This window comes from Sus scrofa, chromosome X (genome assembly GCF_000003025.6).
Source record: "Sus scrofa isolate TJ Tabasco breed Duroc chromosome X, Sscrofa11.1, whole genome shotgun sequence".
In the NCBI taxonomy this organism is placed as follows: domain Eukaryota; kingdom Metazoa; phylum Chordata; class Mammalia; order Artiodactyla; family Suidae; genus Sus; species Sus scrofa.
The window spans coordinates 83,980,126-83,992,493 of NC_010461.5; the positions used below are offsets into that span (position 1 = coordinate 83,980,126).

The window sequence follows — 12,368 nt, forward strand, 5'->3', positions numbered from 1 at the left end:
TGCATAGAGAGATCATCCCCATTCCATGAAGGACAATTCTAGTCTCTGTCTATCCAGCTAGCATCTGAATGACCCTAGACAGGCTTCAGCACCTCATTAAGCCCCAGCAAACTTGAAAGGTTAGTGATACTGTTATCAGACTCGCCTTATGAGGAATACATAAAAGAACAGACACAATGTAGCAATTACAGAGCCTGACCTATGGGCTGACACTCAGAATTCCCTGGGTTTGCAGAATGAAGGAACACAATGTAATGGAGCTGATGGAGAGTCTGGCATAAAGAGTTCCTGTGTCTGTAGCCACAGGCACCAAGGTCCTCTAAGTCACCTGACTCTAGTTGGCCTCCTCTGCAGGGATAGTTTAGTTGGGAAAAGAGTTTCCTGGGTGTTAGGCTGGTAGCAAACTCAGGGGGCAGTAATTACAGGAAGTTAAGTCTCCTCTGGCCCCCAGGGCTCTCCTCTCTATGCCCTTGGGGAGGGGACTTCCTGTTAGGACGCCATCTTGTTTGTGTGGTCCTGACAGAGTTGTTTGGGGCTAGCACTCTCCTTCCTCAGCAGCCCGCCTTGATATTTTTCAAACCTCCTGCTCCAGGCCCCAAGGATTCTCTTCAGGCACAGCCTGTGAAGACAGTGGGGACAGGTCACTGCCTTCATGGGTGAGTTGGTCAGTGTGAGAGTTTGTCCTCAGAGCCCCACAGGGCAGGAGGGGTCCTGGGCTCCCTCCCCCACCCCAACCCACAGGAAACCCACCCAGCCTAACCCTCCCCTTTAGAGAAGAGATGGAGAGGGCCCAGGCTGACTATTTTACACTCGCTTGAGGAAATAGGCCAAGTGGGCTCTGATTAACCCATCCTGATTCCACAAGTAAAACCTCCCCTCCTAAGGAAGTGGTCATGGCTGAGGTGAAATTTTTCCCTGCTTAAAGAAAAAGCTTGAGTCATATAATCTTCTTAGATGTAGGGTTAGGAGAGTGGGGAGGGTCACCTAGATGGGGGGGTAGGGTTCGTATAAAGTAATGTTCTTGGGATTTATACTAGAGGTGGGGGAGGGGCAGAAAACCCACCATTACCATTGAATCTTACATTAAGGACAAACTGCATTAGTCCATAGACGCTTCCTGAGGCTTGCTTTCTTCCCTAGCATATGATCTCTTCTGGAATGTTTGAAGAGTACTTGTCACGTGCATTGTTCTATGTCAATTGAGTAAATTTGTTAATTTATTTTAGTCACATTTTAAAATCCTCTCCCTCTAGCTGAGTTTTTGTCTGCCATTTTATGTGTCAACTAGTGAGCTGTGCTAAAATTTCACGCTGTGACTGTGGGTGTGTCTATTTTCTCTTCGTCTGTCAGCCTTTCCTTTGTATATTTTGGGCCTCTTTTAAACATGCATGCCTGAAATTTAGAATTGTGCACGACTATCGTCTATTGTATTGAACCTGCTATCATAAGGGAATCTCATTCTTTCTCTAGTAATGTTGTTTTTCTTGAAAGTGTACCTTTTGTTTTAGTAATATGGCTATACCAGCTTTCTGTAGGTTAATGTGGAAAAGGTATACATTTTGCAATTTGATTGTTTTCCAGTTTTCTAGATGATTAAATTCTGTATGCGGCTCTTTGAAGGAGCATTTGATGGGCAGTTTCTCATTCGGTCTGTTCCTATCTGTTTTTCTATTAGGAATATTTAGTCTGAAACTTTTAATGTAAAAACAGATAGAATTTCCTTTATAGGCACATTCATTTCTGCCTCTTGTTAGGTTCCCTTTCCTCTCCTTTCCTTTAAAATGATTCATATTGTGCAACTATTAAATTGTTACTTCATGCATCTCTCTACTTTAACATTCCTTTGCCATTCCTGTGGTGTTGACCATTCAGCTTACAATGTCCATTTTTGCTATTTGACGGTCTAATGTTAATTAGCCCTTTAAAACTCCTCAGACAATGGATGTATTTTGGAAGAGTTTGATTCCAAATACCCCCTCCAAATTTATTGTCATGCATTTTCATTCAATATCTATTTAAATCCCCAGAACAATTACAATCCTTGTGTTATACAGTCAATATTTATTTAAAATTGCCTACGTATTCACAAATGTCATTAGTATTTCTGCACTCGACCTGGAACAATACTTCTGCCCAAAGAAGAAACTGTCATATTTCTCTTAATTGGAGTCTTCTAGACACAAATTCTCCTAGTTTTTGCTAGATGATGATGAAATGAATGCCTTTTTTTTAGGTATGTCTTTCCTTAAAGCATAGTTTTTCTCCTATTAATGTTGTTATACTGACTTGATAGTTTGTCGCTTTTGGAAGCTTCTCAACCAAGATCTTTTCAAATAGCATTTCTTCACGCTTCCCTGTGCTTTCTTGGACTCACATTAACCACGTGCTGGTATGTTCATTGCACCTCCTTTAATTCTCTTCCCCTTGCTCTTGATATTCTCCATTATATGTCTCTCCAGGCACCATTCTGGACCTTTTAATCAGACTTATCTTTAATTTCTCTAGTACTTTCATCAGACAGAGAAAGCAACTTTGACTGTTGAACAATGAGAGTAGGGTAGATTTGAGGGTAGATTTTATTGTCTCCCTAGAGCAGAGCAGAGATGTGAGAGTTAGAGATGAAAAGCCATTTATCCCAGGTCACTTAGCCTGAACAGGGCAGAGCAGGGAATAAAACCCTAGATCCAAACCCATTCCTCTGTGCTTATTTCCCTCTTGGCTGTGATGCTCCACACCTCTCATCTCCCTTGAAGCGAAACCACAGTGAAGTCTCCCAGACTTTTAAGCAATGTGATAACATTTCTATTTAGGTTATAAAAATCAGTGATAGTTCCTCATTAACCACGATGTTTACCCAGGGCTTTCTCTGATACTGGGACCATTGATGTGTTATTCTCAATTTCAGAGCACACTGACCAAATGAACCCTATACAAAGAAGAGCAAGATGCTGGGGTATCTACCAAAGGAGATACAACTATTGGTCTGAACAGGTCACTTCTCAGGAGCAGAAAGATAGAAACTCAGTAGGAAGTGATGCTCACGTGGACACTCGAGTAAGATAGTAAGTGACCAGTCGGCATGGCAGACATGTAACAACCAGCGGAAAACAAAACTTTGTAGCTCATTACGTCTCATTCTTCTCTCCATTGTGGCAGAGTGAGGAATGATAGCATCAGCTTAGTGGTTGAGCACAACTTCATTGTAGATCTGGTATCACTGAGGAAAATGTGTAGACTTTCTGAGCATATATGGACTACTTTCTTCTCTCTACTTCCCCACAGCACTCCCTATGGCATTCCACCCTATCATCGGAGAGGCAATTTTCAGATGCAAGACCTAACCCATGTTAACATGGACACAGACAAAAAGCCTCCAGAGGGAAAAGTGGAGAGAATCAGGCAGGATGAGACTTTGGGGAGCTGGTTCAAGATCACAGTGAGTCTCTTGGCCTTAGGATCTTATTTGTAGAAGAAGATGACAGAGGGACCTCTGTTGGACTCATGTAGAGATGCTACAAAGTTTTCTGGGTAGAGGAGTTGTTGATCTGTCTTGTTATTCCTAGGAGGTAACACCATAGACCATGTAAGAGCAGGTTGAGAGAAGCAGTTTAAAGGGAACAGATAGACTGCGGGTCGCATGGGAGAGGTTGTCTGAAAGCAAAGGAGGGAACTCCTGCCAAGGAGAGGGAGCGGCTTCACACCAGAAGGCTCAGTTAGGCTCAAGCTGAGAGAGGGAGGAGGAGGATGAGTCAGGGGTCCTTGTCAGAGGGGCAGGCCAGGTCTGCCTCAGGTAAGATCTCGGAGACCTTTATAAAAGGAAGTACATGGTAAACATCTTAAGTTGTTTGTTTCGAGAAAAGTCTGTGAATGGAGAGAGAGGTGATTTAGGGAATCCATGCCTGGTACAAAAGTTAGCAATGACAGACAGTGTCCTGTATTAAACAATTATCTGAAGCCTGACAAAAGGTTGTAAAGGAGGATATGGCTGGGTCTTATCTGAACCTTGGATTTCATTATGTCAATTTTCTGTCCCATTTTTTCCTTTGGCTTCTAGATTCCATTTGGCATAAAGTATGAGGAGAAGTGGCTGCTGAGTTTGATTCAGAAGCACTGCGGTGTCCCATTCACCCCAGTCGAAGTAAGAGAGGACATTGAGGCAGATGAGAGGGAACGGGGTGGAGGGAATGCCCAGATGAGAAATGGCTCTCGTCTCATATTCTGTGTCTCTCGCCCCTCTCCCTCCAGTTTCACTATGAGAAAATGCAGGCCCAGTTCTTTGTGGAGAATGCCAACATTGCCTTCGCGCTGAGGAATGTCAGTGGCAAGATTTACAATGAGGCTAAGGAAAGGGTGTGTGTCAAGGGCATGGACAGGTCCAGCTGGGGGCAAGAGGGCAGGCCAGGGGCATGGTCTTGCTTGATCCCAAGGCTCAGATTTCCTGCTGCTCACCTGGCCCCTCTTGGGATCTGTCCAGATATCGGTCTTTGTGGACCCCTGTGATGCACCCCGCTCTGTGCAGAAGGAGCTGAGGTCAGCAAAGGTGGAGCAGATGAAGGTAAGGCAGAGCCAACACAAGCTGTGCACTCAGAGCCAGACCCATCTCTTGCCCCCCTTCACCACCTCAGCCTCAGAGACACTGAACTCCATCTCTAACTGTGCAGCTGACCTTGAACAGACAAAATGAGGGCTCCCAGCAATTTCTTCACATCCAGAGACTCCGTTTTGACCCTGGTATGGCTGCAGCAGTAATTCTAGGGCAGGGGAGGGCAGAAGGTTCTGCCTGGCAAGGACACTCAGGGATGGTAACTTGGGGAGGGGTTGGTGCTGGAGCTCTACTGGCCAGGACCTTCTCAGCCTTCTGTTTCCCTCCTCTCATCTTCCTGGAGGCTTGATGACCTCTGGCATGGGAACAGTACAGAATCCTGGAAATGCCATGACCACCTGTCTGCAGCTCTATGGAGAGAATGTGCCCAAGGTGAGGAGTTAGGCTCAGTGTGGGGACTGCGGTGAGGGTGGGGAAGATTAGGCAGAAGCGGCAGATGGATGTTGGATATCCCCTGTTGGGGTCCTCACTCAACTCTTTCTTCATCACAGCTTTTGTCCTTGGACCTGAGCAACAAGAAACCCTACCAGCTGGTTGGCCTGCCCAACACTATGGAGCATGCTTCCCACATCAAGAACTTGAACCTCCCCAACACTGAGGTGAGGGGTGGTACCCAGAGCCTTCTCTGAAGGGAAGGTGGAGGGCTCATGAGGTGGGGACAAAGAAGGTAAGTGCATTTGTTGAAGGAGGGATTGGGGGTACAAGGCCTTCCTTGTGGTCCACGTGGTTCTTCCCTATAATTACAGGTGAAGTCTGCAGGGCAGATGGACAAGGTCCAGCGGCTGGAGCCCGATGAGATGTGTGCAGACAGAAACCCCGTGTGCAATACCTCCCCTGATGAGGCAACCAGCCTAAGGTCAGAGGTCCCCTCTGTTGGCCCCTGGGAGTCTGAGTTACTTGTGACAGTGGCTGTTCGCAAGAGGCACCTGACCTGGTTCTCTGGGAGGACCACAGGCCCCATGCGCTCCTCTGACAGAGGTGACAAAGGTTCAGTCAGATCCCAGTGAGGCCCCACGTCAGCATGTACATATTTTCCATTCCTACCTCAGGTGCCTGGGCCATTCCAGGGCAGGTGAAGGAGGGGGCTGCAGCAGGAGAGATTTCTTTCCTCTTTCTTCTGTCTTCTTCCCTCACCCACCCCCACCACCATGGGAGAGCTTCTTCCCCTTCTCTTTGCTTAGCTTTCTGTCCCAGGCTTGTCTCTATGCCCCTGCGTCTCTCTCATCTCTTCCCCTCCCTTCCCTCCCTTTCTGTCTTCATCCCCTCCATTTCCCTCCCTGCCTCCTGAGCCCTGGCTCACTCAGCTCCCTGCCCAAGCATCCTGGGCCATCCCTGGGGGTGTCCTGGTCCTGGCGGAACCCTGGACCCCCAGTGAGGTGGCTGAGCCCCGGGCTCCCACCCCCTTCCCTCTTCGCTCCACAGCCTTCAGTGGGGACCTGGAGGGAGGAAGGGGGGAAGGAAGGCCTGGAGCATGGGATTGACATGCTGCTTCTCGTGGCCCTGGAGAAGGGAGTCAGGGCAGTCTCGGGGGGATCCCCCAGGAGGAAGGAGAAGGAGGATGGAGGAAGGGAGGAAGGCAGGGAACTCTCCCTCCGGAGAGTCCATGGGGAGAGGTGCCCAAGGCCCTGGAAGCTGGGACCCCGGAGTGTGGGTGGGGCACACTGGGCTGTGTCTAATGTCAGTGTCATGGTCACACCAGGAAGGTGACCTGTGCAGTTTCACAGGCTTTTCTATTTTGTCTTGATGTTGGCAGCTCCATCTTGGAATTGTTCCCCAAGTTGCTGTGCTTGGTAATGTATTCCTTGACCACTGACTCCTCTGACTGACACTGGCAGTGCCCCCAAGCTGCTCTGACCCCCTTTAGGTCTTGCCCAAGTTACCTTTTTGGACCTGGCCCTTAATGGTCATGGTGGGAGGGGGATGGGACCATCTTGGAGGGAACCAGACTACAGTTCTGGATCGTCCTTGAGCACAGGCTCCACAGGCTTTGGGGGCCCACGGTGCTGATCCCAAGTGCAGTCCTGCCCATGGAATTTCCAGGGCCCTTTGGCGCCTGACCTCTGACGCCCTCCTTCTCCCGGGCCCACCTGTTCCCTGATCATCCAGCCCCACCTCCTGGTCTGCACTGCTGACTTCCTCTTCCCTCCCCAGGATGGCCAGGAGACACCCCCAGCAACTCACCGTGGTGCTGAAGCCCGCCAGTGCCTACCGACGTGCAAGGTGAGGGTGGAGGATCTCTCAGGGTTTTAGGCGGTGCATGAGGAGGGTGTTGGCCCTGGTCCTGAGGACTGTTTCCATCCCAGGGAAGCTTCTTTGGATCCAATGAGCTGAAGAGTCTAGTCCTGCAATTCCTGCAGCAGTGAGTTTCCGTGGGAATCTGAGGAAGGGGAGGGCCAGCACATGCGAGCTGCCCACGTGCAGGACTGCCCCCGGGAGGTTTCAGGTTTCCTCTGAGGTCCAGACCACATGGACACACCATCGTCCTTTCTCGTGCCCAGTTATTACTTGATCCATGACTATGGCAACCGACAGCGTCTCCTGGGTGCTTATCACGACGAGGCCTGCTTCTCTCTGACCATTCCCTTCCACCCCGAGGACCCAGACCCGTGAGTATCCCAGCTCACACTCTGCTCCCGGGCTGGCAGGCCATGGGGCTCCCCAGCAGATACATGTCTGCTCCTGCAAACCCCCACCTCGCTGGACCCCCTCACATCCTGTTCCTTTTTTTCTCCTAGAAGCAGCTTGTGTGAGTACCTCGAGGAAAACAGGAACATGAAGAAGCTCAAGGACCCTGGTGAGTGGGTGACGGGAAAACTGGGCTGGAAAGGGGACCATTAAGGGGTCAGTCCTTTGACCCAGGGCATGTGGGGCAGCCATGACCTTCGCTTGCTTCCCCTCCCCTACAGACCTGAGGGTCCTGCTGCTGAACCACACAAAGGTTGATATTGTGACCTCCTTGTGTGTGTTTCCCAAAACTGAGCATGACCTCAGCTCCTTTGTGGTGGACACATGGTTCCAGACGGTGAGCTCTTGCTTCCTCTCTCGGGCAGGACTGGGAAGCCACCGTGGGTGTTTAGGTGGTGTCTGAGCACCTGGGCTCTTCCTTTTCAGGAAACGATGCTCTGCTTCTCCGTCAACGGGGTGTTCAAGGAAGGTGGGTGTGTGTAGCCCCTTCCCCAGAGGCCCCAGTGAGCCTTCCTTCTGGTGGGGCTCCCTCTCAGAACTCCCTCCGTTCCCCGACCCCTGCCTTACCTTCCCACCCCCTTTGGGTTCTCCAGCCCTCACTCTTCCCACAGACAATGCAGGTGTGACCTGCAGTCATGCCCTCTGCTCCATACACCCTGGGTCTTGGGGACCCAGGTCATGGGGTTTGATGGCTCTCATCCCAGATCCTTGCTCTGGGAATTTGGGCCATTGCTTAACCCCCCAGTGTCCTCCTTTGCAAAGTGGGGTGATAAACCTGCCTCTTAGGCGGCTGTGGAACATGCATCCCAAGGACTTTCAGACTGGTGGTCGTGGGGCCCCGTCACTGGAGCAGTCTGCTCCTACAGTTGCCCTCCTCTTCCCAACACCCTGCCCGTTCATGAACAAGTGTCCCCTCAGCCTGAGTGTCAAGTCATACCCTGATGAGGACCCTGTGGGTGTGTGTAAAGCACGTGGGGCTCTAAGGGGTCCTGTTGTTGGTCGTTGCAGTGGAAGGTCGTTATCAGGGCTGTGTTCGTGCCTTCACCCGAACCTTCATCGCTACCCCTGCCACCTCTTCTAGGTGAGTGCCGTGTCTTGGATGGGAACACCCATCCCAGCCTGGGCTCAGGTGTGGGACTGTGGAGTTGCAGACCTTAGGTTTTCTCCATATTGTGGAAATCCCAGCCCGTAGCTTTGAGGAGCAGTCTAGCCTAGTGGTGAAGAGCCTGGGCTCTGGAATCGGAACATGGGTTCTCTCCTTGACCCAACACTCACTTGCTGTGTGACCTTGGTCAAGTCACATGCCCTCTCTGTAGCTCAGTGACTTCCTCTGAAAATGGGGATCAGACTGTCCACTCCCTGGGCTATTGTAAAGGGTAAATGCAAAATCTTTCCTGGGTTGGGGATAAACCTATAAATTTAGTGAGGTTGGTAGACAGTATCTCCAAATGTGGACCCTGTGGGAGTGCAGAAGTTTCAGTCAAGGAATCTTGAGGGCAGACACAGGAAGGCTATGGACAGAATCTGGTTCCTGAGTGGCAGTTGGTGCAAAGTCAGCATTTGGGGGGTGGGGCGTTCCATCCATGAGTTATCTAAGGATCCATGTTTTCTCCAGTCTGTGCATTGTGAATGACGAGCTGTTCGTGAGTGACTCCAGCCGGAGTGAGACCGAATCTGTGCTCTTCATCCCAATGCCTGCCTGCTCTGCCAGCTCCTTGCCTTCTCGTTCCTCAGAACAGCAGGAAATGGTGCACTCTTTCTCCGTCACATCTGGGATGAACTTCCAAAAGTGAATGGATGAACCACCATCTCAGAAGTAATGATGAAGATCATAGTTCATATACATGTGCACATACATTCTTTACATTGGAAAAGCATTCCTTGTGTTCAACTTCATGGGTAGATGAATCAAAATAGATTTGGCAATGCATCTGTGTGTATGTGTGTTTTTCTAAGTTTCCTCTAGTCCAGTCACTCCCCCTCACTAGTGTAGCTTTTTCTTCAGTTAAGACACTGGCTAAATTCCAATCTCAAGACTCAATAAACCAGAAAATGATAGTTATAGACAGTTTGTTACCAGGTGGCAGAGATTTTCCAAAAACTCTGATAGAAGCCATTAAACCCAAATCCCAACCTCTGTCCCTCCCTCCCTCTTGCTGAGTGCCCTGATCTAACACTTTCAGAGCACATCCTGTATCTGACTTCCTGGTGGTATCCATCTTCATTTTTCTTTTTAAGGAAAGGGAGTACATTTTGAGAAGAATAACAGATGTCTTGGAATGGTTTGTTTACTATGAATCCAGTTCTGTTTAGAAAATTCATCTATGTACCAAAGCAGTTCCATCTGCTATTGACTACAAATCTGCATTGACGTTGCTCTTCCCTCATCAGTGTAGGTCGACATGTCCACGCTGTAGAGGGGTCCCTCCCAGGGAGCAAGGTGTTCACCCTCTATCACCTCACCCCTGTACAGGCTGCCCAGGGCTTCTCACACACCCTAGCATCCACCCATCTATCTGTCCCTATCTGTTTGACTACTTTCCATACCTCATATAAATGGAATCACATTACTCACATAAATTGTTGTTTTGTGATTGTCTTATACCACTTAACATTTATGTCTTCAATGTTCATCTGTGTTGTAACGTGGCATGATTTCTTTCTTTTCAAAAGCTAAATAATATTCTATGTATGTATATATCATACTTTATCTGTTCATTTTTTTGATGGATAATTGGGTTGCTTCCACTTCCTGTGTATTGTAAATAACCCTCAATGAACACAGGTGTGACAATATCTCTTCAGGATCCTGATTTCATTTCGTTTGGACGTATAAACAGAAATGAGATTGATGGGTCATATGGTCATTCTATTTTTAATTTTTAGAGAATTCTCCATACTGTTTTTGAAAGCAGCTATATAGTTTTTCCATTCCCATCCACAGTGCACAAGTGTTCTAATTTCTCTCGATGTTCAACTACACATTATTTTCTATTTTTTATAGTAACCTTCATGATGGGTATGAGGTGATATCTCACTGTGATTTTAATTTGCATTTCCCTGATGATTAGTAATGTTGAACATCTTTTCATATGCTTATTGTCATTTGCAATTTTTGGAGAAATGTCTGTTCAAGTTGTTTGCACATTTTTAATTGGGTTGTTTGTTTCCTTGTTGAACTATGAGAATTCTTCATATGTTCTGGATATTAAACCCTCATCAGATAGATGATTTGCAACTATTTTCTTTCATTATGTGAATTGTTTTTTAACACTATTTTTTCCTCTTATGCTCAAAAGTTTTAAAACTTGATATAGTCCCATTCGTCTATCTTGGATTTTTTGCCTGTGCTTTTGGTGTCAGATCCAATAGATCATTGTCAAATCCAAAGTCATACAGCTTTTCCTCTATGTCATCTTCCAGGAGCTTTACAGGTTTAGGTCATATGTTTCAGTCTTTGCTGAATTTTTAGTTGTTTTTTTGAAAAAATATTTATTTAACATGAAAATTAGAAGAGTTCACATAAAAATTTCATTTTCCAGATGTTCTTTAAAATCCAACAGTTAATCTGCTTTACAACATGGTAAAAATTAGTGAGGGGGTTTAAATTTTTAAAAAAGCAGTTCATGCTATGACACAGTGGGTTAAGAGTCTGATTGCAGTGGCCTGGATCATGGCAGAGGTAGGGGTTCTATCCCTGGCCCAGCAAAGTGAGTTAAGGATCCAGCATTGCTGCAGCTATGGCATAGGTTGCCTGGGAACCTCTCCATGCCGTGGATGCAGCCATAAAATTTTTCAAAAAATTAGTGGGGTTTTAGTAGCAATTACGTCATTTGTATAGCTATCTACAAAGAAGCAGACGCAGCTTGGATCCCATGTTGCTATGGCTGTGGTGTAGGCTGACAGATACAGCTCAGATTTGACCCCTAGCCTGGGAAAGTCCATGTGCTGCAAGTGTGGCCCTCAAAAGCAAAAAGCAAAAAAAAAAAAATATTAAGCATATTGGCCTGTAGTTTTCTTTTCTTGTAGCATCTTTCTCTGGTTTTGAGAATGAGATTGGAAGTGTTTCCTCCCTTTAGTTTTTGGGAAGCGATTGAAGGGTACTGGTATGAATTCTTCTTTAAATGTTGAGTAGATTTCTCCAATAAAGCCATTCAATCCTGGGCTTTTCTTTTTGTGGAGAGATTTGCTTATTGCTTTAATCTTGTTACTATTTATAAATCTGTTCGAAGTAAAAAAAAAAATGTCTTCCTGCTTGGTAGCTTGTATGTTTCTGGGAATTTGTCCATTTTTTCTAGTTTATCCAATTTTTTGGCATATAATTGTTAGTTGTATTCTCTTATAATCCCTTCCATTTCTGTGGCATCGGTTGTAAAGTCCATCCTTTATTTCTTATTTGAGTCTTCTCTGTTTCTTTTTTCTTTTTTTTTTTTTTTTTTTTTTGCTTTTTAGGGCTGAACCTGCAGCATATGGATGTTCCCAGGCTAGGGGTCAAATTGGAGCTCTAGCTGCTGGCCTACGCCACAGCCAAAGCAACGCCAGATCCGAGTCGCCTCTGCAACCTACAACACAGCTCATGGCAATGCTGGATCCTTAACCCACTGAGTGAAGCCAGAGACTGAACCTGCAACCTCATGGTTCCTAGTAGGATTTGTTTCCGCTGAGCCACCACAGGAACTCCTCTCTCTATTTCTCAGTTTTTTTTTTTTCACACTATGATAGTTAATTTTATTTGTTCAAGGACTCTTTTTTAAAAAATTAAAAAAATTTTATTTCCCCAATATGATTTTTTTTCTACTGCACAGCATGGTGACCCAGTTACACATACATGTATACATTCTTTTTTCTCCCATTATCATGCTCTGTCATAAGTGACTAGACGTGGTTCCCAGTGCTACACAGTAGGATCTCATTGCTAATCCATTCCAATAGCAATTGTTTGCATCTATTAACCCCAAGCTCCCAATCCAACCCACTCCCTCCCTCTCCCCCTTGGCAAACACAAGTCTATTCTCCAAGTCCATGTTTTTCTTTTTTGTGGAAAGGTTCATTTGTGCCCTATATTAGATTCCAGATATAA

The 12,368-nt window shown here is 46.8% G+C and overlaps 1 protein-coding gene across 1 annotated transcript; it reads left to right on the forward strand.

The window, feature by feature from the left end:
• LOC102164431 (nuclear RNA export factor 3-like) lies at positions 480-9,210 on the forward strand. Its single transcript, XM_021079855.1, has 19 exons — positions 480-656; positions 2,906-3,062; positions 3,283-3,436; positions 4,055-4,138; positions 4,246-4,350; positions 4,475-4,555; positions 4,662-4,731; positions 4,887-4,975; positions 5,095-5,223; positions 5,350-5,459; positions 6,357-6,393; positions 6,755-6,823; positions 6,907-6,962; positions 7,102-7,209; positions 7,339-7,397; positions 7,510-7,625; positions 7,715-7,757; positions 8,297-8,369; positions 8,904-9,210. Exons 1-19 carry the CDS (start codon positions 653-655, stop codon positions 9,079-9,081), a joined length of 1,722 nt encoding a protein of 573 aa, XP_020935514.1. The 5' UTR covers positions 480-652; the 3' UTR covers positions 9,082-9,210.

Bases quoted from the DNA above. Each gene is read 5' to 3' on its own strand.
- LOC102164431 (XM_021079855.1), top strand. The intron at 5,460-6,356 runs GTCAGAGGTCCC...TGATGTTGGCAG, and splicing joins GATGAGGCAACCAGCCTAAG to CTCCATCTTGGAATTGTTCC. The intron at 7,758-8,296 runs GTGGGTGTGTGT...TGGTCGTTGCAG, and splicing joins CAACGGGGTGTTCAAGGAAG to TGGAAGGTCGTTATCAGGGC.